The sequence below is a fragment of the Pristis pectinata genome, chromosome 18 (assembly GCF_009764475.1).
Source record: "Pristis pectinata isolate sPriPec2 chromosome 18, sPriPec2.1.pri, whole genome shotgun sequence".
NCBI lineage: Eukaryota > Metazoa > Chordata > Chondrichthyes > Rhinopristiformes > Pristidae > Pristis > Pristis pectinata.
Window position 1 is genome coordinate 39804215 of NC_067422.1, and position 26911 is coordinate 39831125.

The 26911-nt window shown below is 46.7% G+C and overlaps 1 protein-coding gene across 1 annotated transcript; it reads left to right on the forward strand.

Moving 5' to 3' along the window:
* Window positions 1-868: 868 nt before the first annotated feature.
* On the forward strand, window positions 869-26627 carry lrrc59 (leucine rich repeat containing 59). Its single transcript, XM_052033290.1, has 7 exons — window positions 869-1212; window positions 3181-3240; window positions 17934-18092; window positions 21081-21185; window positions 22203-22275; window positions 23681-23851; window positions 26257-26627. Exons 1-7 carry the CDS (start codon window positions 1090-1092, stop codon window positions 26496-26498), a joined length of 933 nt encoding a protein of 310 aa, XP_051889250.1. The 5' UTR covers window positions 869-1089; the 3' UTR covers window positions 26499-26627.
* Window positions 26628-26911: the final 284 nt, after the last annotated feature.

Below are 26911 nucleotides of genomic sequence, written 5' to 3' on the forward strand. Positions count from 1 at the left end.
CTCTTTTGCACTCTTTTTTTAATTTTTGTAACTTACAGTAACTTTTATGTCTTTATGTCTTTGCACTGTACTGCTGCCACAAAACAACACATTTCATGACACGTGTCAGTACCTGATTCTGATCAGTGGAAACTTTCAAGGATGTTTTCAAAGTCTTTTAAAAAAAAGTAACATCCCTACCTTTCTATGGCCCATGACTGCTCAAAGTTGAAAAGGAGCATTTGGGACGGCACTGAGGACCTCACATCCATCAGAAGTCCTGAAGAATGGGACCTACTTACCTATCCGCCTGACCTACCTGTGGGTGCTACATCGGCCTCATCAGTCACTTCACAATTAGACTGAAATCAAGTCACCCTCAACCCCAAACAGCAGGCAAGTTGCTTTTCATCAGGCAGACTGAGCTTGCATCTGGTTTGGATTGGTCTGGCTTGGTATTTGGTGGGTTGTAGTACACACAAAATGCGGGAGGAACTCAGTAGGTCAGGCAGCATCTATGAAGGGAAATAAACAGCCTACGTTTTGGGCCGAGACCCTTCATCAGGACTGGAAAGGAAGAGGGCAGAAGCCAGAATAAAAAGGTGGGGTGGCAGGTGATGGGTGTCCAGGTGAGAGGGGGAAGGTAGGTGGGGGGGATGGGGGATGAAAGGGAGTGATGTGAGGTTGGGAGGTGATAGGTAGAAGAGGCAGAGGGCTGAAGAAGAAGGAATCCGGTAGGAGAGGGCAGTGGACCTTCCAAGGGCAGGAGGTGGGGAACCGTCGGTTGTATCTGGAGTGTGGAGTGGGCTGAGGCTGTTGTTGCTCCTCCTGCCCGCCAGTGGCGCTGTACCGCCAGCTTCGCCTTGTGTGCGCTGGCTTCTCTTGGCTCGCGGCTCGTTGGTGCGCAGGGTTTGGTCTGACGTGTCCCGGGCGGTCCCGGTGTCCGGTGTCCGGCGTCCGGCCCCGGTGTGTGGGGCGGTCAGCGGTCCCGGCCCCGGTGAGTGGGGCCTCTGTGTCTGACCCCCGGTCCGTGGGGCGGTCCCGGCCCCGGTGAGTGGGGCCTCTGTGTCTGACCCCCGGTCCGTGGGGCGGTCCCGGCCCCAGAACAAGATGCCGAAGAACAGCGGCAAGCAGGCGGCGCCCGGCCCGGGGCTCGGCCTCCGGGAGCGGCTGGACGGACACGAGCTGGACCTGAGCCTCAGCGGCCTGAGCGAGGCCCCGGTGCGAGAGCTGGTGAGAGGCTGGGTGGGGGTGGCGACCGGCTCCAGACCCCGCTACCCCCCCCCCACCCCGCTCTACCCCCCCCCCCACCCCGCTCTACCCCCCCCCCACCCCGCTCTACCCCCCCCCACCCCGCTCTACCCCCCCCCCACCCCGCTCTACCCCCCCCCACCCCGCTCTACCCCCCCCCACCCCGCTCTACCCCCCCCACCCCGCTCTACCCCCCCCCACCCCGCTCTACCCCCCCCCACCCCGCTCTACCCCCTCACCTCCCTGCCCGCCCCACCTACCCCCCACCCATCTCCCGCCCGTCCCCAACCTCCCTGCCCCCACCCACCACCTTACCCCACCTACCCCCCCACCCATCTCCCGCCCGTCCCACCTACCCCCCACCCATCTCCCGCCCGTCCCACCTACCCCCCACCCATCTCCCGCCCGTCCCCAACCTCCCTGCCCCCACCCACCACCTCGCCCCACCTACCCCCCACCTCCCTGCCTGCCCCACCTACCCCCCACCCATCTCCCGCCCGCCCCCGACCCTGCCTGCCCCCAACGCTCCCTCACCTCCCTACCCACCTGCCCCCTGTCCGCCCCACCTGCCTCCCCGCCCCCGCCTCCCTGCCCGCCCCACCTGCCCCCAACCCCCCTCACCTGCCTACCCACCCACCCCACTGCCCCCTGCCCGCCCCACCCACCTCCCCGCCCCATCCCCCACCTCCCTACCCCCCAACCTCCCTGTACCCCCCCACCTCCCTGCCTGCCCCCCAACACCCATCCACCTCCCTACCCCCTCCACCTACCTCTCCCCCCCCTCCCCCCCCCCCCTCCCTCCCAATCTACCTACTCCCCATGGCATGTAGCTCCTGGTTCTCATCAACAGGGCGGTGAGAAGGCATTGGCACGCTGGCCTTCAGCCAGGGCATTGAGTATAGGAGTTGGGACATGATGTTGCAATTGGAGAAGTCATGGGTGAGAGGGAATACGTTACAGGGAAGTTAGTGGGATAATTGGACCCTTGTGATTGCTCTGAATACTGGCATAGACTCGATGAGTTGGAGGTGCCCTATGTCATGATAGGGGAATACAATATGAGAATTTTACTGCGTTTATTATTTATAATTCTCATGAAAAACTTTGATTTCTTTCATGTTAGCTTCCAGACTATGCTTTCCCTCTGACACTTCCCTCTGGTCTTGCTTTGTACATTTCTGTTGTTTTGCTTTACTTTGTCATCCAGACAGCTCTGGCTTTGGTTGTCCTGCATTTCGCTCCCTGTAAGAATATACCTTGATTGCACCTGAACCATCACTGCCCAACGTTCCCACTGTGTTGTGGTATTTGAGTATTGCATCCCAGTACGTCTTGAAGAAGAGGTGCTCTTAATCGTAGTACCCATACACTAGCTTCTGATCACTCCATTTCACTCCCAAATAAAATTCAGGTTGGCATCTGGTTTGAGTTCGCCTGTACTGTCCCAGCTCTCCGTGGCAGTGATTCACCAGCTGTGCACACCACTAGGATAGCCTAGGTAAAATTCTTGAGGTTCTTGGCAACCACAGGGTTTATTTCATTTTCGCAAGTTGATAATATAGTTAATGCAGAATATTCATATTTTTAAAAAAAATCAAAGGAAAGTATTTGTCTGCACTAAACTAACCAGAGGTGTGTCTTTAAAATGTATTATTGTTGTGCTTATCAAGATGAGGGATTTTTAATTTGGTGACAACATACAATCAGTGTAACATAACTTCCTCTAAACTGACCCATCAAACAGCTCCAGAGTAATAGATTTTTACACAATGGTGCCCTCCTAAAACTGCATTACTTAAGGTAGTCAACACAATGGGAGATCCACTGAGTATTTACAGCTCAGTTAGTCAGTGTATTTGGGAAGGTCTTTTCCCCAAAGTTGCTGTCTGCTTGCGTTAATGATTTGTGCTGTAATTTTGTCTAATATATGGTAATATTTTGTGTTTGTAGGCAGCCTTGCCTAAGGCCACCATCCTGGATCTGTCCTGCAATTGTCTTGTCACGTTGCCGGTAAGTACACTGTGCTGTGGGTCAGTGTCTGTGCAGCTGGTATCAGACAAATTGTCTGACAGTTGGTAGTTCAGAGTTGGTGCCTGAAGCGCCGCAGGGCAAAGAATCGCCACAAAACATCCCTGACTGGGGAAAGCACCTTCGAGAGTAGAAGGGAGAGTATTGGCATCAGAGAGATCTCGCTGAGACTGACAGTATTGTGTGTGACAGTACGGGTTACAGCATGGAGACATCACACTAGGTATGAAAACAAGATGTCTCCAGGGCATTTACAAAAACAATTACTTTAAAAAAAACACGCCGTGGGAGTTACGTTTTCTGGTACATTTGGAGTACCTTCCACAGCTTGTTGTGCTGGGCATGTTGTCACCTTTCTGTAGTCTTTAAATTTTCACAAGAACTAGGATTAGTGTGAATCATAGAACAGTACAGCACAATACAGGCCCTTCAGCCCACCGTGTTGTGCTGACCTTTAAACCTCACCGAAGACTATCTAACCCCTTCCTCTGTCTTAAATTTCTCCATATGCTTAACTAACAATCTCTTGAATTTTACCAATGTACCTGCCTCTGCCACCACCCCAGACAGCGCATTCCATGCCCCAACCGCTCTCTGGGTAAAAAAACCTCCCTCTGATATCTCCCTTGAACTTCCCACCCATTACTTTAAAGCCATGCCCTCTTGTATTGAGCACTGGTGCCCTGGGAAAGAGGCGCTGGCTGTCCACTCTATCTATTCCTCTTAATACTTTGTATACCTCTATCATGTCTCCCCCCATCCTCTTCCTCCTCCAAAGAGTAAAGTCCTAGCTCCTTTAGTCTCTCCTCATAATCCATACTCTCTCATCCAGGCAGCATCCTGGTAAATCTCCTCTGCATCCTCTCCAATGCTTCCACATCCTTCCTATAATGAGGTGACCAGAACTGGACACAGTACTCTGGTGTGGACTAACCAGAGTTTTGTAAAGCTGCATCGTTACCTCGCGGCTCTTAAACTCGATCCCACGACTTATGAAAGCTAATGTCCCATAAGCTTTCTTAACTACCCTATCCACCTGCGAGGCAACTTTCAGTGATCTGTGGATGTGAACCCCCAGATCCCTCTGCTCCTCCACACTACCCAGAATCCTGCCATTAACTTTGTACTCTGCCTTGGAGTTAGTCCTTCCAAAGTGTACCACCTCACACTTCTCTGGATTGAACTCCATCTGCCACTTGTCAGCTCAGCTCTGCATCCTATCAATGTCCCTCTGCAATCTTCGACAGTCCTCCACACTATCCACAAAACCACCAACCTTTGTGTCATCTGCAAACTTGCGAACCCACCCTTCCACCCCCTCATCTAAGTCATTAATAAAAATCACGAAATGCAAAGGTCACAGAGCCGATCCTTGTGGGACACCGCTAGTCACAGCCCTCCAATCTGAATGCACTCCCTCCATCACAACCCTCTGCTTTCTACAGGCAAGCCAATTCTGAATCCAAATGGCCAAGCCTCCCTGAATCCCTTGGCCTCTGACCTTCTGAAGAAGCCTACCATGTGGAACCTTGTCAAACGCCTTACTAAAATCCATGTAGACCACATCTGCTGCACTGCCCTCATCAATCTTCCTGGTCACCTCCTCAAAGTACTCTATCAGGCTTGTGAGACATGATCTGCCCTTCACAAAGCCATGCTGGCTGTCCCTGATCAGACCATGTGTCTCTAAATGCCCATAGATCCTATCTCTAAGAATCCTTTCCAACAGCTTGCCCACCACAGACGTAAGGCTCACTGGTCTGCAATTCCCTGGACTATCCCTACTACCTTTTTTGAATAGGAGGACAACACTTGCCACCCTCCAATCCTCCAGTACCATTCCCGTGGACAATGAGGACTCAAAGACCCTAGCCAACGGTTCAGCAATCTTCTCCCTTGCCTCGCGGAGCAGCCTGGGGAATATTCCGTCAGGCCCCGGGGACTTATCTGTCCTAATATTTTCTAATGGCTTCAACACATCCTGTCTCTTGATATCTACGTGCTGTAGAACATTAACCTTACCAACACTGTCCTCTGCGTCATCAAGGCCCCTCTTTTTGGTGAATACTGAAGAGAAGTATTCATTGAGGACCTCACCCACTTCCACAGCTTCCAGGCACATCTTCCCATCTTTGTCTCTAATCGGTCCTACCTTTACTCTCATTATCGTTCTGCTCTTCACATAAGTGAAAAAAGCCTTGGGATTCTCCTTAACCCTACTCGCCAAAGCCTTTTCATGTCCCCTTCTTGCTCTCCTCAGTCCCTTCTTAAGTTCCTTCCTTGCTACCCTATATTCCTCATGAGCCTTATCTGATTCTTGCTGCCTTCACCTTATGTATACTGCCTTCTTCCTCCCAACTAGTTGTTCCACCTCTCTTGTCACCCATGGTTCCGTCACCCTGCCATTCCTTCTCTGCCTCACTGGGACAAATTTATCCCTAACCTCCTGCAAGAGATCCCTGAACATCGACCACATCTCCATAGTACATTTCCCTTCAAAAATGTCATTCCAATTTACACTCGCAAGTTCTAGCCTTATAGCCTCATAAATGGGTGGTTGATGGTCAGGGCAGACTAGGTGGGCTGAAGGGCCTTTTGCGTGCCGTATCTCTCTGACTTCTTAACGTAGGAAATGGAAACAGTCTGGAGTTTGGCCCCTTGTGGCTGATGTACCATTCAATAAGATCGTGGTTAAACTTTCACCCAGTGCCATGTTCCTGCACAAACCCTCCATCCCTTTCATATCTAATAATCTACCAATGTCCTTTTGGGTAGAAAACTCCAAAGTTTCACCAATCCCTGGGAGAAGAAGCTTTTCAGTTTTGTCCTGAATGGCCAATCTCCTTTGTTTTCAGAATATGATGCATGATCCTAGACACCGCAGCAAAGGGGAACATTATAACCCTGCATCTACCTTACACACACACAATGCTGGAGGAACTCAGCACGTCAGGCAGCATCTATGGAGGGAAATAAACAGTTGACGTTTTGGGTTGCGACCCTTCATCAGGACTGGAGAGGAAGAGGGCAGAAGGGAACGGCATCCTTGCAAGAACTCAACTACATCTCTTCCCACCTTGTCACTTCCTTCGTCTCCACCACATCTGTTCCCATGATGAGGCTTTCCACTCCAGGACATCCGAGATGTCCTCTTTCTTCAGTGAACAGGGTTTCCCTTCCACCACCATCAGTGCTGCCGTCACCCATATCTCCATATCCCACACGTCTGCCTCATCCCTGCCTGACATAACAGGGACAGGGATCCCCTTGTCCTCACCTACCACCCCACGAGCCTCCGCATCCAACACATCATTCTCGCAACTTCTGCCACCTCCAACGGGATCCCACCATCAGGCATCCTCCCCCTGCCTCTTCGCTTCCCACAGGGATTGCTATCCGCGACTCCCTTGTCCACTCATCCCTCCCCACTGATCACCCTGCCAGCACTTATCACTGCAGTCATGCAAAGTGTTACACCTGTCCCTACACCTCCTCCCTCACCACCATTCAGGGTTCCAGACAATCCTTCCAGGTGAGGCAGCTCTTCACCTGTGAGTCTGAGGGTGTCATTTATTGCATCCGGTGCTCCCAGTGCAGCCTCCTCTACATCGGTGAGACCCGATGCAGATTGGGTGACCGCTTCGTCGAGCACCTTTGCTCCGTCTGTCACAACAGCCAGGACCTCCCGGTGGCCACCCACTTCAATTCCACATCCCATTCCCACACTGACATGTCCGTCCACGGCCTCCTTGACTGCCACATTGACTGCCAGGTTGGAGGAACAACACCTCATTCTGTCTTGGTAATTTCCAACCTGACAGCCCCAACATCGATTTCTCTAACGTCCGGTGACCCCTCCCCTCTGCCTTCCCCCTTTCTCCCCCCTTTTGTTTTCCCTCTCTTTCCCCTCCCCTGCCCTCATGACCTGCCCATCTCCTCCCTCTGGTTTCCCCACCTCCTTCCCTTTATTCCCTGGTCCACTGCCCTCTCCTACTGGATTCCTTCTCCAGCCCTTTGCCTCTTCCACCTATCACCTCCCAGCTTCTCACGTCACTCCCTTTCATCCCCCTCCCCCACCCACCTACCTTCCCCCCTCACCTGGACTTACCTATCACCTGCTAGCTTGTGCTTCACCCCTCCCCCAACCTTTTTATTCTGGCCTCTGCCCTCTTCCTCTCCAGTCCTGATGAAGGGTCTCGACCCGAAATGTCGACTGTTTATTTCCCTCCACAGATGCTGCCTGACCTGCTGAGTTCCTCCAGCACTGTGTGTGTGTTGCTCCAGATTCCAACATCTGCAGAATTTCTTGTGTCCCTGTCAGGGCTCATACCAATATTGTACATTTCAATGCAATCACCTAAACTCAAGAGTATAGACCCAGTCTGCTTTATTCCTCCTCGCAGGACAAATCTGCCTTCCCAGCAAACGATTCGGTGAATCGTTCGCTGCACTCCCCACCACACGTGTTTCCTTAGTTAGGGAGACCAGACCTGTACACAGTGTTCCACAGATGGTCTCACCAAGGCATTCGATAATCAGAACGAGACTCTTATACTCAGATCCTCTTGAGATAAAAGCCAATACACCATTAACCATCCTAATTGCCTATTTGCTTCCTGTTCCAGTGTGTTGCTCCAGTGATCATGTACAAGAGCACACTGGTGCTCCTTAACACCAATGCCTTTCAGTCCCTTACCATTTAAGTATACACCTTTTCCACCAAAATGCACAACCTCATCTTTTCACATTTTATTCTATCTGCCATGTGGTCGCTCATTTACTTAAACTGTCCACATCCCCTGAAGTCTATCTGCAGTCTCTTCACAAACCATTCTGCCATCCAGCTGTGGTTATATTACACGTGGTAGCCTCATCCATTGCATAGTTGTAGATTGTGAACAGGTAGGGCCCCAGCACCAATCTCTGCAGCACCTCACTGGTCACCACTTCCTGACCTAAAATCACTCACTCATTCCTACTACTTTTTTGTCTGTTAACTAATCATCATTCCACATCAGTATATTACCCCCAATACCATGTGCTGTCATTTTGTTTAATAATCTTACATGACATATTATTGAAGACCTTCTGAATGTCCATATACACCATTGACTGGTTTGCCCTTATATATTCTGTTACAACCTCAAAACAAACTTGACAGATCCATCAAACATGATTTTCATGGATCAGGATAGGACTGGTCCTCGGGTTGAGATTCTAAATTACTCCAAGGCCAATTTTGACGGCATCAGAAGGGATCTGGCAGGTGTGGATTGGGATAGGCTGTTTTCCGGCAAAGAGATGCTTGGTAAGTGGGAGGCTTTCAAAAGTGAAATATTGAAAGTACAGAACTTGTATGTTCCTGTTCAAATAAAAGGCAAGGCTAACAGGTTTAGGGAACCTTGGTTCTCAAGGGAGATTGAGGTCCTGGTAAAGTAAAAAGGTGATGCATATCATGTATAGGCAGTTAGGATCAAATGAGGCGCTTGAGTATAAGGAATGCAAGGGAACAAGAGAGAAATCAGGAGGGCAAAAAGAGGACATGTGGTTGCTCTGGCAGACGGTGAAAGAGAATCCCAAGGGTTTCCATAACCATATTGAGAGCAAAAGGGTAGCAAAGGACAAAATTGGCCCTCTTAAGTATCAGCATAGTCACCTATGCATGGAGCAGAAAGAGATGGGGGAGATCTTAAAATGAATTTTTTGCATCTGTATTTACTCTGGAGACAGACTGTAGAACTGAGGCAAAAGAGTAGTGAGGTCATGGACCATATCCATATTACAGAAGAGGTACTAGGATTAGGCAGAAGCTCAGGTTGTCATGGACTAGATGGGCCAAAGGGCCAGTTTCTGTGCTGTCGAACTCTATGACTCTATCAATGTTGACTCTGGCCAATCCTATTATTGCCCTGTTATCAACTCCTCAGTAATAGATTCCACTACTTTTCGACTATGATGTTAGACAAATTGGTCTGAAGTTCCAGTTTTCTCATTCCTTGTTAAATAGTGTGATTAGATTTGCTATCTTTCAACCTATTGGAACAGTTGTAGAATTCACTTTGTGAGGTGTTTCTGTGCTGTATGACTCTATGCCCACTAGTGTCTCTAATCTCTCCATAGTGACCTTTTTCAAAATGCTAGGATGCAGGTCATGAGGTCTGGGATTTAATGTTTTTTCAGTCTTTTTATTTCTCCAGTGCTTTGCTTTTAACTAATAGTAATTACTTTGAGTTTAACCTCGGGTCAGTTTTCTACTTCGCCAGTATTTATGGGTGTTTTGTGAGTGGGATTGTTCGCCTGGCAGCAGGCATGGACCCGATGAAGCTAAATAGCGTCCTGTGTTGTTTCAAGAGACAGAAACAAACTTTTTGTTTAATTCTGGTGCTGTTTTCTCATTCCCTAATATAATTTCTTCTGTCTCTCTGCAGGAGGTCCACTCTAACATTTGCTAGTCTTTTCCTTTTTGGGTACTTGTGCTCGCTGGACGACTCTTTCCTTATCAGTGCCTTGGTCCTCTGTGAATCCTGAAATTTTCCCAATCCTGAAATTTTCCCAATCCCCAGGCTTCATTGGCAACAGATTTTCTTTTGAGCAGTTTTTGTTTTTGTCTTAAAGGGATGTATATAAAGTGTACAATATGTGTTAATTCTTTAAATGTTAGTTATTGCTTGAATGCCGTGATATTCACGTCTCTTAGTTTATTTCATTCACATTTAAGACTTGTTCCAGATTGAATTAAATTACTCTCAATTTTTAATGTAAAATTCTATTAGAGTCATAGACAAGGAAGATTGATGAGAGTAGTGCGGTGGATGTGGTCTATATGGATTTTAGTAAGGCGTTTGATAAGGTTCCTCGTGGTAGGCTTCTTCAGAAGGTCAGAGGCCAAGGGATCCAGGGAAGCTTGGCTGTGTGGATTAGGAATTGTCTTGCCTGTGGAAAGCAGAGGGTTGTGGTGGAGGGAGTGCCCTCGGATTGGAGGGCAGTGACTAGTGGTGTCCTGCAGGGATCGGTTCTGGGACCTCTACTACTTGTGATATTTATAGATGACTTAGATGAGGGCTGGAAGGCTGGGTTAGTAAGTTTGCGGATGACACTAAGATTGGCAGTGTTGTGGATAGTGTGGAGGGCTGTCGGAGCTTACAGAGGGATATTGATAGGATGCAGAGCTGGGCTGATAAGTGGCAGATGGAGTTCAATCTGGAGAAGTGTGAGGTGGTACACTTTGGAAGGACAAACTCCAGGGCAGAGTACAGGGTAAATGGCAAGGTACTTGGCAGTGTAGAGGAGCAGAGGGATCTGGGGGTTCATATTCACAGTTTGCTGAAAGTTGCCTCACAGGTGGATAGAGCAGTTAAGAAGGCATATGGGATGTTAGCTTTCATAAATCATGGGATTGAGTTTAAGAGCCGCGAAGTGATGATGCAGCTTTACAAAACTCTAGTTAGACCACACTTAGAGTACTGTGTTCGGTTCTGGTCGCCGCATTATAGGAAGGATGAGGAGGCGTTGGAGAGGGTGCAGAGGAGATTTACCAGGATGCTGCCTGGATTAGAGCGTATGGAATATGAGGAGAGGCTTAAGGTGCTAGGGCTTTATTCACTGGAAAGGAGGAGGATGAGAGGAGACATGATAGAGGTATATAAAAATATTGAGAGTAATAGATAGAGTAGACAGTCAGTGCCGCCTCCTCAAGGCACCAATGCTCAAGACAAGAGGGCATGGCTTTAAGGTTATGGGTGGGAGGTTCAAAGGAGATGTCAGGGGGAGGTTTTTCACCCAGAGAGTGGTTGGTGCATGGAATGCACTGCCTGGGGTGGTGGTGGATGCAGATACGTCGGACAGGTTCAAGGGTTTGTTGGATAGGCAGATGGAGGAATGTGAGATAGAGGGATATGCGGGAGGAAGGGGTTAGATAGTGTGAGGGTGGTTTGACGGACGGCACAACATGGTGGGCCGAAGGGCCTGTTTTGTGCTGTATGGTTCTATGGTTGTTCAGCACAGAAACAGGCCCTTTGGCTCACCCTGTCCATGCTGATCATCCATTCTCATGCCACTTACCCGCACTTGGTCTATAGCCTTCTATGCCTTAGCAATTCAAATACTTGTCCAGATGCTTCTTAAATTTTGTTACTGTACCAGCTTCCACATATCTTCTTGGCAGTGTGTTCCAGACTTCAATCACCCTCTGAGAGGGCGGGAAAAAAATTCTTCCCCAGATTCCTTCTAAACCTCTTTCTTCTCACCTTAAACGTGTGCTCTCTGTGCTTAGACATCATTGTTATGGGGAAAAGTTTCTGACAATCTGCCCTGTCTATGCCCCACGTAATTTAGTACCCCTCGATCAGATCCACCCAGCCTCTCCAGTCTCTCCTCATAACTGAAACACTCCATCCAGGCAACATCCTGGTGAACCTCTTCTCCACCCTCTTCAGTGCAATCACATTCATCCCATAGTGTGGCACACAGTCTTCCAGCTGTGGCCTGACTAATGTTTTATAAAATTCTTCGTCCCAAGACCTCCCCTGCTGTTGCATTCTCTGCATTCTTTGTCACCCAGTCTACCTGTGCTGCCACCTTTAGGAAGTTTCAGACTTGTACAACAAGGTCCTTTCGTTCTTCAGTACTCACGTGGGCCCTCCCATCAGGGTGCACGTCTTGTCCTTATCTACCACCACCACCCCCCCCTCCCCCCCACTCAAAATGCATCACATTGCACTTATCAGTATTAAATTCCACCTGCCATCTCTCTGCCCAATTTATTAGCTATTCAATATCATTCTGTAACTTAAGACTACCCTTGCTGTAAAGAACCACATCAGTCTCTGTGTCATCTGCAAACTTACTAATCATACCTCCTCCTTTCTCATCTGAGTCATTAATGTATACAACGATCAGCAAGGGTGCCATCTCTGTGACACCACTGTGGTACGCTGCTGATCGCAAGCTTCCAATCACTGACTCTCTCACCTTTTACCAAGCCAATTTTGGATCCATTTTGTCAACTTGACTTGAATGAAGGCACCACATTTGCTGTCTTCCAGTCACCTGGCACTTCACCTGTGGCCAGCGAAGATTTAAATATCTCTGTCAGGGCCCCAGTAATCTCCTCTCTTGCCTCCCATAGCAGCCTGGGGTATCGCAACATCACAAGACAGGGGAGCAGAAGTAGGCCATTCAGCCCATCGAATCTGCTCCAAGGAAAAGGGGAAAAAGAAATGAGAAATTGGGGGGGGGGGGGCGCAAAAAAAACCACACTATTCTAACCCCAATTTCCAGCCTTATCCCCATATCCCATGATACCCCGACTATTTAGATATCTATCTATCTCTTTCTTAAACGCCTCCAATGATCTGGCCTCTACAGCTGTACGTGTCAAGGAATTCCACAAATTCACCACCCTCTGGCTAAAGACATTTCTCCTCGTCTCTGTTTTCAACCTGTACTCTCTAATTTTAAGATTGTGCCCTCTGGTCCTGGACTCTCCCACCAAGGGAAACAGCCCAGCCACATCTACTCTGTCCAGTCCTTTCAACATTTTAAATGCCTCTATGAGCATTGCTCCATAACCTTTAAAACTGTCATGGACAGGTGCAGAGAGGACAAGAGGATTTTTAATTGGGGAAGGGCGAACTATGAGGCTATAAGGAGAGAACTTGGGAGTGTAAATTGGGATGTCCTTTTTGAAGGAAAATGTACCATGGGGATGTGGTCGATATTCAGGGATCTTATGCAGGATGTTAGGGATAAATATGTCCTGGTGAGGCAGAGAAGGAATGGCAGGGTGACGAGAGAGGTGGAACGACTTGTTAGGGAGAAGAAGGTAACATACGTGAGGTATAAGCAGCAAGGTTCAGACAGGGCCCGTGAGGAATATAGGGTAGCGAGGAAGGAACTTAAGAAAGGGCTGAGGAGAGCTAGAAGGGGACATGAAAAGGCGTTGGCTAGTAGGGTTAAGGAAAATCCCAAGGCCAAGTACGTGAAGGGTAGGAGGATGGCTAGGATAAAGGTAGGTCCGATTAAGGACAAAGGTGGGAGAATTTGCCTGGAGGCGGCGGAAGTGGGAGAAGTTCTCAATGAGTACTTCTCTTCGGTATTCACCAAGGAGAGGGGTCTTGATGAAGCGGAAGGGAGTGCTGGTAGGGGTAATGTTCTCGAGGTTGTAGATATCAAGAGAGAGGATGTGTTGAAGTTGTTAAATAATATTAAGACAGATAAATCTCCAGGGCCTGATGGAATTTTCCCCAGGCTGCTTCGAGAGGCTGGGGAGGAGATTGTTGAATCGCTGGTAAGGATCTTTGAGTCCTCATTGTCTACGGGGATGGTGCCAGAGGATTGGAGGGTTGCAAATGTTGTCCCCTTGTTCAAAAAAGGTAATAGGGATAGGCCAGGGAATTATAGACCGGTGAGTCTCACGTCTGTGGTGGGTAAGCTGTTAGAAAGGATTCTAAGGGATAGGATTTATGAACACCTAGAGAATCATGGACTGATTAGGGACAGCCAGCATGGATTTGTGAAGGGAAGATCTTTCCTCACAAGCCTGATAGAGTTCTTTGAGGAGGTGACCAGGAAGATTGATGAGGGTAGTGCGGTGGATGTGGTTTACATGGATTTTAGTAAGGCATTTGATAAGGTTCCTCATGGTAGGCTTCTTCAGAAGGTCAGAGGCCGAGGGATCCAAGGAAGCTTGGCTGTGTGGATTAGGAATTGGCTTGCATGTAGAAAGCAGAAGGTTGTGGTGGAAGGAGTGCCCTCGGATTGGAGGGCTGTGACTAGTGGTGTCCCACAGGGATCGGTTCTGGGACCTCTACTTTTTGTGATATTTATAGATGACTTAGAAGAGGGGGTGGAAGGCTGGGTTAGTAAGTTTGCGGACGACACTAAGATAGGCGGTGTTGTGGATAGTGTGGAGGGCTGTCGGAGCTTACAGAGGGATATTGATAGGATGCAGAGCTGGGCTGACAAGTGGCAGATGGAGTTCAATCCGGAGAAGTGTGAGGTGGTACACTTTGGAAGGACAAACTCCAGGGCAGAGTACTGGGTAAATGGCAAGGTACTTGGCAGTGTAGAGGAGCAGAGGGATCTGGGGGTTCATATTCACAGTTCATTGAAAGTTGCCTCACAGGTGGAAAGAGCAGTTAAGAAGGCCAATGGGATGTTGGCTTTCATAAATCGTGGGATTGAGTTTAAGAACCGCAAGGTGATGATGCAGCTTTACAAAACTCTAGTTAGACCACACTTAGAGTACTGTGTTCAGTTATGGTTGCCTCATTTTAGGAAGGATGTGGAGGCGTTGGAGAGGGTGCAGAGGAGATTTACCAGGATGCTGCCTGGATTAGAGAGTATTGAATATGAGGAGAGGCTTAAGGTGCTAGGGCTTTATTCACTGGAAAGGAGGAGGATAAGAGGAGACATGATAGAGGTATATAAAATATTGAGAGGAATAGATAGAGTAGACAGTCAGCACCTCCTTCCCAGGGCACTAATGCTCAAGACGAGAGGTCATGGCTTTAAGGTTATGGGTGGGAGGTTCAGGGGAGATGTCAGGGGGAGGTTTTTCACCCAGAGAGTGGTTGGTGCATGGAATGCACTGCCTGGGGTGGTGGTGGAGGCAGATACATTGGACAGGTTCAAGAGTTTGTTGGATAGGCACATGGAGGAATGTGAGATAGAGGGATATGCGGGAGGAAGGGGTTAGGTAGTGTGAGGGTGGTTTGATGGACGGCACAACATGGTGGGCCGAAGGGCCTGTTTTGTGCTGTATGGTTCTATGAGGTCCCCTCTCATTCTTCTGTACTCCAGTGAGTACAGTCCAAGAGCCGACAAAGGCTCATCATACATAAGCCCTTTCATTCCGGGAATCATCCTCGTAAATCTCCTCTGAACCCTCTCCAACATCAGCACATCTTTCCTAAGATATGGGTCCCAAAACTGCACAGTATTCCAAATGAGGCCTCACTAGTGCCCCGTATAGCCTCATCAACACTTCCTTACTTTTATACACTATACCTCTCGAAATGACTGCCAACATAGCATTTGCTTTCTTTACCACCGATCTGACCTGTTGGTTAACCTTTAAGGTATCCTGCACGAGTATCCCCAAGTCCCTTTGTACTTCTGTGCTTTGAATTTTCTCTTCACAAGATCACAAGATAAGGGAGCAGAAGCAGGCCATTCGGCCCATCGAGTCTGCTCCAAGGAAAAGGGAAAAAGAAATGGGGTGGGAAAAAAAGAAGAGAAAAAAAAAACTATTCTAATCCCATTTGCCAGCCTTATCCCCATATCCCTTGATACCCTGACTATTTAGATATCTGTCTATCTCCTCCTTGAATACCCCCACTGATCTGGCCTCCACTGCTGTGCGTGGCAAGGAGTTCCACAATTTCACCACCCTCTGGGTAAAGAAACTTCTCCTCATCTCTGTCTTGAAACTGTACCCTCTAATTCTAAGATTGTGCCCTCTGGTCCTGGACACGCCCACCAAGGGAAACAGCCTAGCCACATCTACTCTATCCTTACCTGTCAACATTTTAAATGTCGCTACGAGGTCCCCGCTCATCCTTCTGTACTCCAGCGAGTACAGTCCAAGAGCCGACAAACGCTCATCATACTTAAGCCCTTTCATTCCTGGAATCATTCTCGTAAATCTCCTCTGAACCCTCTCCAACGTCAGCACATCCTTCCTAAGATGTGGGGCCCAAAACTGCGCACAGTATTCCAAATGAGGCCTCACTAGCGCCCCCTAGAGCCTCATCAACACTTCCTTACTTCTTCTAGATAATAATCTGCCCGTTTGTTTCTGTTTCCAAAGTGTACAACTGCACATTTCTCAATATTGAATCTCATCTGCCATTTCCTTGCCCATTCTCCTAAACTATCTAGGTCCCTCTGCAACCTTCCTGTCTCCTCAATACTCCCTACTCCTCCACCTATCTTGGTGTCATCCGCAAACTTAGCCACAAAACCATTTACTCCATCGTCCAAATCGTTAATGTACAAGGTAAAAAGAAGCGGCCCCAACACCGACCCCTGCGGAACACCACTAGTAACCGGTAGCAAACCAGAACAAGATCCTTTTATTCCCATCCTTTGCTTCCTGCCAACCAGCCAATGCTCCACCCATTCTGTTATCCTACCTGTAATTCCATGACCTCTCATCTTATTAATCAGTCTCTTATGTGGCACCTGGTCGAAGGCCTATCTCATGGAGCCCTGGGGATTTATCCACCTTATGCCCACTAAGACGTCTAATAACTCCTCATTTTTAATCTTTATGTAATCTAGAATTTGATATCCCAAACAAAATCTCCAACCACGGTATCCTTGATGAACATAAATGAAAAATCTTCATTTAAGACCTTGCCCATGTCCTCAGCTCCACACGCAGGTTGCCCCTTTGGTCTCTAATGCGCCCCACTCTTTCCCTATTCACCACCTTACTCTTAATATATTTATAAAATGCCTTGGGATTTTCCTTAATCTTGTCAGCCAGCGATAGTCTGTGGCCTTTCTCTGCCCTCCAAATTCCTTTTTTAGGCATCCCTCTACCCTCTGTACTCCTGAAGTGCCTCCCCTGTTTTCCGTGCTGGATACCCTCTATCCCCAGGACACCCGGCGCCCCCCTGGGCTCTCAGCATTCCCCGGACTGTCCTTCACCCTTGCAGGAACCAATTGTCCCTGAACTCTCACTAGTTCACTTTTGAATTAATCCTATTGCCCAAATGTGTATTTCCCTGCAAGTAGCAGCTTCCAGTCTACATTTGCCAGGTCATTGTTTTATGATTACTGTAACTAACAGATCATCCTTCCTCATTAGACAGTACTAGATCTAAAGTAGTCTGTCACTGATTCCTCAACATTCTGAGCTGGAAAATTATCTCTTGTATATTCCATGAATGTGTTCTCCACATTATTATAGCTGATTGGTTTGCTCAGGCTATATATAGATTAAAGCCTCTGTCATGTATTGTGTGCCTCTAATTTCCTGATGTATATTTTACCCAGGCCCTATCATTTGGGTCTAAATACAACTTGCACTAATGTTTTCTGACCTCCACCCAACTTGATTTTCTGAGCTAAGATCCTCCTCTATGACCTTTATCCTATCCCTTACTATCAGGACAGCCCCTAATTTTTGCCATACTGCTGTTGCTGGGTCAAACCGATGGAACTTCTCACCTAGCATCATTGTTGGAGTGACTTGAGGGCTGCATTGGCTCAGGAAAGTGTTTTCACAGGGCAGTGAGGCTTGGGGACTAAATGGTGATTTGCCCGTGAGACACTGAAAGAAATCACGTCCGAGCAGTGAGCCCCAGCATGAGAGCCTGTGCTTAGTGGCAGTGCTCTCGACTGGTCATAAGGTTTGAAGCCCACTGCAGAGACTTGCACAGAATGAAAGCTGTGCAGTGTCGAGGGAGTGCCCAGCTGTCTGTGGTGTCGCCTTTTGGGTGAGAAGTTAAACTGTCTTGCCTGCCTTTTCTGAATGTAATAATCACATGGCACTGTTAAAAGGACAAAGGAATTTTTCAGTTTCCTGGCCGTTTTTTCAATATCCATACTGCTTGTGAGGATCGTTGTGCTGTGGTCAAGTTGTTTGTATTTTTATTGAACTGTGATTTTTTTTTCTTCTTCTGTTTTACTGCTTTATTCTGAATACCTTGTTCCATCAAATATAGCCAGAGTTTTGCAACTTGACACACCTCATCAAACTCGATCTCAGCAAGAACCAGCTGCAGGAGCTTCCTTCAGACTTTGGCCGTCTCCTTAACCTGCAGCATCTGGACCTGTATAACAACAAGCTGATCAGTTTGCCTGTCAGCTTTGCTCAGCTCAAGGTAAGGAGCCTGCTCCGACAGCCCATCGGAATGTATTGTCTTGTGCCATCTTGTCTCTTGCTCCATCTTGTGCTTTCTTGGGACTGCAACGTTCCTTTCTTACTGCAATTGGAATGTTTTTAAAATTCCAAGATGATCTGAGAGCTGCAGACCCACCTATCCACATGGTTCCAAACATTAATGCCCATCAATCACACACATCCTTAGTTGTGGTCCACTGCTCCCCTCCTGCTGGATTATAACCCCAGTCCCTTCCTGCACACCGGCTTTGAAATGCTAATTCCAAGCTCTATGCAAGTTTTAACTTTGAGCGCATATATATCTTCAGTCTTGGAACATTACCACAGTACTTATTTGTTGTGGTTCAATGTATTTATTCTCGTAAGGGTCTTCATTATTTTTTTCTGAGTAGTCTGCAGTGTTTGAAGTGACAGGGTGTGGAACTGTGTTCAGAAGAAAACCTTGAGCGGGGTTCTAATTCACCAAAGGGAAGGAGTTTCAGAAATTGATGATCTGGAAATGGAAGAATGCAGCCCTGCAGTAAACTCTGTGCAGTTGAAAGTTTGGTTTACTGACCAATAGGACATCCTGGTTAGGCAGTCAGAGGACTATGGACTTGGATGTGGTGTTGATGAAGAAGTGAAAAAGGTCACTTCCAACTTGAACCAAGGGTAAAGTTGATGCTGAAGGTGATAAATTCCCTGGACCTGCAAGTTAATAATTCCTTAGACCTCCGTCAAGCTATCAGAGATGCCTGGAGACAACACCAGTCCGAAATCGAGTCCCAGACCAGCCGTCAGTTGTGGCAGGGTTTACGTGCTATAACGGGCTACAAAACAAAGTCAGGCAGCATCGCCAACAACGGTGCATCCCTTCCCGATGAGCTTGACGCATTCTATGCACGGTTTGAACAGAAAGGGATTCTGTTCACCACCCACCCTGACAGCCTCCAATGCGCCTGAACCCATGGTTACCATTGAGGACGTAAGATCAGTCTTCCAGAGAGTGAACCAACAGAAAGCATCTGGCCCGGATGGTGTTCCTGGCTGGGTGCTCAGATATTGTGCTGATCAGCTGGTGGGGGTATTTGCAGACATATTTAATGTCTCCCTGCTTCAACCTGACATTCCCACCTGCTTTAAGAAGACCACTATCATCCCGGTACCTAAGAAAAACAAGGTAACGTGCCTTAATGACTACCGACTGGTGGCTCTGACATCCACCATCATGAAGTTCTTCGAGAGGCTGGTATTGGCACGTATTAACTCCAGCCTCCCAGACAATCTCGACCCACTGCAATTTGCCTATTGCCAAAACAGGTCTACAGTGGACGCCATCTCCCTGGCCCTACACTCAGCTCTGGAGCATCTGGACAGTAAAGGCACCACATTAGACTATTGTTTATTGACTACAGCTCTGTCTTCAGTACTATAATTTTAAGCAAACTCATCACAAGCTCCGAGACCTGAGACTCAATACCTCCCTCTGCAACTGGATCCTTGACCAACGGACCGCAATCAGTGAGGAGAGGCAGCAACACGTCCAACACGATTATTCTCAACACTGGTGCTCCACAAGGCTGCATCCTCAGCCCTCTACTCTACTCCCTATACACTCATGACTGCATAGCCAGATTCTGCTCTAACTCCATCTACAAGTTTGCAGATGATATCACCGTAGTAGGCCGTATCTCAAATAACAATGTTGGAGTATAGGAAGGAGATAGAGAGCTTAGTGACATGGTGTCATGACAACAACCTTTCCCTCAATGTCAACAAAAGAGCTGGTCTTCAGGAAAGGAAGCGGTGCACATGCACCTGTCTACATCAATGGTGCTGAGGTCGAGAGGGTTGAGAGCTTCAAATTCCTGGGAGTGAACATCATCAATAGCCTGTCCTGGTCCAACCACGTAGATGCCATGGCCAAGAAACCTCTACTTCCTCAGGAGGCTAAAGAAATTTGGCATGTCCCCTTTGACACTCACCAACTTTTATCGATGCACGATAGAAAGCATCCTATCTGGATGCATCACGGCCGGGTGTGGCATCTGCTCTGCCTGGGACCACAAGAAACTGCAGAGAGTTGTGGACACAGCCCAACGCATCACGGAAACCAGCCTCCCCTCCATGGACTCTGTCTATACCTCTCGCTGCCTTGGTGAAGCAGCCAGCATAATCAAAGATTCCACCCATCCAGGTCATTCTCTCTTCTCCCCTCTCCCATCAGGTAGAAGGTACAGGAGCCTGAGGGCACATACCACCAGGCTCAAGGACAGCTTCTATCCCACTGTTATAAGACTTGAACAGTTCCCTTATACGATGAGATGGAGTCTTGACCTCACAATCTACCTTGTTATGTCGTTGCACCTTACTGTCGACCTGCAATGCACTTCCTCTGTAGCTGTGACACTACTCTGTATTCTGTTATTTTTACCCTGTACTACCTCAATGCACTGTGTAATGAATTGATCTGTACGAATGGTATGCAAGACAAGTTTTTCACTGGACCTCGGTACAAGTGACAATACCAACCTGTTAGTCAGGGAAATGATAAAACTAAGCTGAAAGCACCTTTTCATCATCAGAGTCCTGGGGCTTCTGTCAGAAGATGCAGTAAATCCATGCACAGTAGAGTTCCTTTCCTCCTACGATGTAAGGTAACCTCAATCTCAGTACATTTTTCCTCTGTCACCTGAGACAATTATCAAAATTCCACACCAACTGTTGTGTGGTTTCTGAGTGGATAGTTTTCCTTCCTCAAGGAGGGGACATTTGCCAAGGCTGTCTTACTTAGATTAAACAATTGTCACTAATTAAAAGACAGGAGCAAAAACTATCTCGGGGAACAAAAGGATGGTGAATTCATGTGGCACCTTTTGCTACCTCAGGAGGTCCCAAGTGTATACATTCCTGTAAATTATAAGAAGCAGTTACCTTGTGTTTAACAAGTTCTCACAGTGAGGATAATAGATTCTCTTTTTCTTGACAGAACTTGAAATGGTTGGATTTAAAAGGAAACCCGCTGGATTCTGCGTTGAAGAAGGTGGCAGGGGATTGCCTGGATGAGAAGCAGTGCAAGCAAAGTGCAGCCAATGTTAGTTTCAGCATGATCTCTGTGTTGGGGTTACACTTCAGAATAGCACATCAGTTGATCTGGTATTCCAAAACTGCAGGGAGGTGGGGTGACGTCTCCCCAGTTTAGGAAGAGGCTACCTGACAATTCTGTACACAATTTATGAATACAATCAAATGGTACTTAAATTTTCCCTGATTTCACCAGTTACACAATTATAACATTACTTAGGATTCTCAACCTTCTCACTTACCATTGTGTCATCTGCAGACTTGCTAATCATACCTCCTATGTTCACACCAGATTGTTAATGTCAGGGTTCCAGAACCAATCGCTGGTCACAGGCTTCCAGCTGCAGGCACGTTCCTTGACCATTGCCCTCTGTCTCCTATCGTCAAACCAATTTCAGATCCACTTTACCTAATTGCTTTGGATCATATTGGTTCTAACCTTTTGGATCAGTCTCCCATGTGGAATCTTGTCAAAGGACTAACTGAAGTCCATATAGACTACATCAACCACATTACCCTCATTGATTAGTTGGACAGGATCGCCCTTAACTAAGCCCTGTTGAGCTTTCTTGATTAAGCCCTGCTTCTCCAAATGCAATTAATGATGTTCCTCAGTTGTTTTCCAATAACTTCCCCTTCATTGATGTTACCAGCCTTTGATTACCTAGCTGATCCCTGCTGCCCTCCTTGAGCAGAACTACCGCTTTAGTTGTCCTCGTTCTTCTGTGGCCAGAGAAGATTTGAAAATTTCTATCAGAGCCCCAACAATGTCCTCCCATAGCACTGGGTGATCCGAGTCATTGGGCCCTGGGGATTTAGCCATCTTTAAGCCCATTAACACATCTAAAACCTGCGTTGCAGTAATTTTGATGAAAGAGGGCAGAATATTTGAAAATAAAATTACCCCACTGTTTAAAAATGCTTTTTTAATAATAAAGCAGTTATTGTGTTTGACAACCATCATGTAATGTTACATATTCAGTTCAGAGAAAGCTTGCTAACTTTGTTTTCACCCTTGGATACTTAGGTACTACGATACATGAAAACCATTCAGTCCGAACAAGATCGTGAGAAGCAGCGACGACTGCAGGTTGAGAGAGGTGAGAGACTAGATATCGATATCGTCTGTTCGTCCATGTACAGCAAGTGTCTGTGCAAGTGGCAGGCAGGCAGCTGTTCCAACCTTGCCCTTGTGTTTCATACCAATGAAGCTGTGGGTACGTATTAGGGTATGGCAGTCCTTCAGTACCTACCTCAAGTTGTCATTTTTTTTTTAAATCTGGAATCTGACCAGGGTTTCAAGAGCCAAACCTGATCTTATTGACGGTGGCCCAATACTAGAAGCTAGGTAAAACTGGGGAAGCTGTTTATTCATTGTCTTAACCCAGGTAGGCAGAGTTGATCATTGCGCCCCATGTCAAATTAATTCAATACAGACCTGGTTGGGATCTCCCTGATCTTTCTGTTCAGCTGTTCATTTGATCAGCTGTGCCATCTGGGAGCAGAAGAGATTTTGATTTGCTCTCAACTGTGAGTGCGCTTTCAGTTCCAACATCTTGCTGGTGTTATAAAGGTTTTGTTTTGTAACTGATTATTGCTTCATTGGACCATTTTTATTGCTGAAATAATCGAATAATGTAGCAGTCACTTTTGCATTCTTCTGACCTAACAATTTGATTTGACATTACATTGTCATTTGATACAGGTTTTTAAGGGGATAATTTTTGACTGACTACCTTTCTATTGTGATGAAGACTGTTGCCTGAAACCTTTGAGGGTCAAAGCCTCCCTGTCCCTAAGTAATGAATTGCTCACTGGGTGTCATGATCAAAAGGTGCCACGTGTACAAGTGTGTTAAGAAGTTACATTCAAGGCAATGAACAGCTTTCCTGTGCTGTCATTATTGGCAAATTAAAAGATCTGCTAATTTTGAGATGGCCCAAAACACTACTGCCAGTGAACTTGCTTTGGGATGTAATCAATACAAGTAGAAAGAGCAGGCCGTTTGCCGCATCGTTCAGTAAGATAATGGCTGGTCTTCTATCTTCGCACCACTTTCCTGCAATGGTCCCATGTCCCTTGATTTACTTAAAATCATGTATTAAGTGTTATAATGTAGGACAATCTGGTAGTGAGGTCCCAGCAACAGCAAACCAAATAAATCACTGGTTTTCATGGTGACTGAGGATGAATGTTACCCGGGGCATGAGGAGAACTTTGTTTTCTTTATTTAATACTCTTGGGTCTTTTCTGTCCACGTGAAAAGGCAGACGAGGCCATCGTTTAACATCTCGCGTCAAGGACGACGTTGCAGTAGATGCCACTCCCCAGGACCTCACTGGAATCAAAATTCTGCTTAAACTTAGAGTGGCGCTTGAACCCATAACCTTCTGACTTGGGAGGTGGGGGGGAAATGTTGCGGATGACATTTATGGATAAAGGATATGAAAAACGATAGCAGAAAGGCTTTAACTGCCAATTTTACAGCCAAATATCTTCTTGTAGAGATGGAAAAAAGACGGGAAGCAGAATTGCGGGCTAAGGAAGCAAGGGAGCGAGAGCTGCGCAAACGTGAGAAAATGGAGGAGAAGGAGAGGCGCAGGAAGGAGTATGATGCACAGAAATTGCAACGGTTGAATGAGACAAAGGAGCAAAGTTATGGTGGTGTGTTGGAAAGTAAGTGGAAGGTGGAAGGTAGGTGAGCTTGTGCAGTTCTGATGCCACTGAAACGGAATTTGTTCCAAATTGCAACGGCTGTGTAAAGGGAGTTTTAATTGAGTGGGGTTACTGAACATAGAAACAGCAGCGGGCACAGTTTTGACAATGGTTGACCTGCATCCAAACTTTTGTTTTAAAAATCCAGCACTCGAGTTCAGAATTAATAGTTGATCTGCGATCAGTTGCTGATTGTGGAACAATTTCAAACATCTATCACTGTCTGCATGTGTTTCCAACTTTATTCCTGAAAGTCTGGCCCTAATTTGTTAATTCGTCTAGCATTTCCCAACCAGCAAACACAGTTGGCTATGAGTGATTTGATAGGTACCAGTTACCTTTATATTGTGTAATTTTACCTTGTGATATAACATAAGAGAAGATTTCTTTATTAGTCACATGTACATCGAAACACACAATGAAATGCATCTTTTGCGTAGAGTGTTCTGGGGGCAGCCCGCAAGTGTCACCACGCTTCCGGCACCAACATAGCAGGCCCACAACTTCCTAACCAGTACGTCTTTGGAATGTGGGAGGAAACCCACGCAGACACACGGGGATAACGTACAAACTCCTTACAGACAGTGGCCGGAATTGAACCCGGGTGGCTGGTGCTGTACTAACGTTACGCTCACCACTACACTACCGTGCCTACCCTATAACTATAGTGCATAGTTATCATTTTTGAAACCTCCTCTATGTTCCCTCCAGAAGGACTAGTGCCCAGAAATGCTGGTTGCACACAGTGGTTTAACCAGAGCTCTGTCTAACATCCTCCCTGAACTCCTACCCCCTTTCAAGGTCAACACATTCCACCAGGCATTGATTAACTTCTCTTTCATCAGCTGCTGATCAATAAATGTTGAGCCTTGGCTCTCCTTTGGACCATTGCTTATTGCTTTTCACCATTTAGAAACTATCCATTTTTATATCCTTGTATTTGCTTACATTATAATTCATTTGCTTAAACTACCAGTACCTGTCACTTAATGCTTCCGATTTGTGTCATTGGCATCTTGGTTGTGTGTCTTTCTTTGCTATTACCTTGTTGGTGCCGTGATTAATTATAGCCCCACCCCATCCTACAGAACAATAGTAAACACATCAGCCTATCCATTATACATGTTGTCTCCTGCTGCTCGGCCAATTTCCTAACCAAGTGAATAATTTACCTTCAATTTGATGGCTCCCAAGTATGGCTAAGTGTTATAGCTGGTAGATCTGCTGCCTCTTCAATCCTGACCTCAGGTACTGCCTGTGTGGAGTTTGCATGTTCTTCCCAACCACCCAGATTTCCCCTGGGTGCTCTGGTTTCCTCCTCGATCCCAAAGATGTGTGAGTTGGTAGGTTACTTTGTCACTGTAAATTGATTTTAGCATGCAGGTGAGTAGCACAATAGGGCTAGGTAGTTCATGAGAATGTGAGAATAAAAAACTAGAACTAGCGTAAATGGGTGATTGTTACAAAAAACAGGGGAGAGGAATGTACTAGACACAGTGTGAACAGCTTGCTTCTATACTGTGTCTATTGGATTCTGTTCCACCTTTGAAAGAATCAAGAATCAAAACTCAATAATCAACCAGATAATCAGGTTCATCGAGGAAAGTGCTGATTCTCCCCAAAAGTGAAAATTTGAGTTTAGTCACTCCATCCTTAATTTCTGCAAAAGATGTTACTAGTGATTAAGCTAACAGGGTTATATTTAGTAGTTTTCCTTGCCTTTCTTAAATGGCAGAGTTATACGTCAAATTTTCCTTGGTGATTTTTTGAAAAGAAGGACCAGAACACTTGTTGAGCCAAGTGGTCTGTTTCTGAAATAAGGGAAACCAAGCGAGGTGCAGTGTAGAAGTGCAAACCTTTAATGAGAAAACACAATGATAACGTTGGTATCAGGGTCAGGTAATAACACTACAACACCTGGATGCCATAAAAGTTATTAATTATAATTGTTAAAAGTTGTTTAAGTACTTACTGCGGCTGGCATCTTTGAGAAGATTCTCTCAGCTCCTTGCAACTTCCAAAGCAGAGGCTTCCAGCCTGCACCCTGCAGTCACCTAGATGAAAATCTCTACTGTCTCAACTTTTCATCCATTACAATGGGCATTTATTAGTTGGAAGCCTACGTATATTAAAATGTTTGGAATAATTTAGCAGGTTAGGCAGCAGCTGTGGATAGAGAGAGAGAGAAATAGTTTCAGGTTGATCATGATCTGATGAAATATTTATCATCTTGAAGTGTTAACTTCGTCCCACAGATGTTGACAGACCTGCTAGGTACCTCCAGCATTTTCTGGGTTTATTTTAGATTTTTAGCATCTTCATTATTTTGTTTTTAAAATGTTGCTTTTTCTTTTCCAACTTTTCAGAACCAGTTTCATCCACAAGTCTATCAGCATCTCAGAAGAAGCACTCATTCTGCCAGGTGCTTTTAAAGGTTCTGCTCTTCCTGCTGCTATGCACGGTTGCCACTGTGGTGATGTGTCGGAGAACAGAGCTCCCACACAAGCAGCTGTGCAGTACCGTGAATCATCTATACGAAGACGCACTTTACGCCCTACAGAGAAATGAGGCTCTCCAGAGGATGTTACGCAGCATACAGTTTCCATGACTGAGCCAGATGAAAGAATCACTGAAATTCCTATGGAATTGATGATTAATTCATGTGTTCTTCTATAGCACATAGACCCTCCAAAGGGTACTCAGTTGCCCTGCAAAATAAAATTTCTTTTGCATTCAACAGCATTTGTGGTATTCAGGTATTTTCTCTTGTTTTCACTTTTAATATTTTCTGTATAAGCAGATCGGGTCTGAGGTTCAGTTCTTTGGTCTGTTCTGAGATGATAGTTGGGTAGATTAGTCATGCTGCTATTGACTTCTGTGGTCTTGGCTTGCAGAGGAAAAGTCAGGCTGGAGAATGAAAGTAAATAAAACACAGGACTGATGAGGTAGGGTGGTGGACATTGTATACTTGGACTTTAGCAAGGCCTTTGACGAGGTCCCTCACGGTAGCTCAGTCCTGAA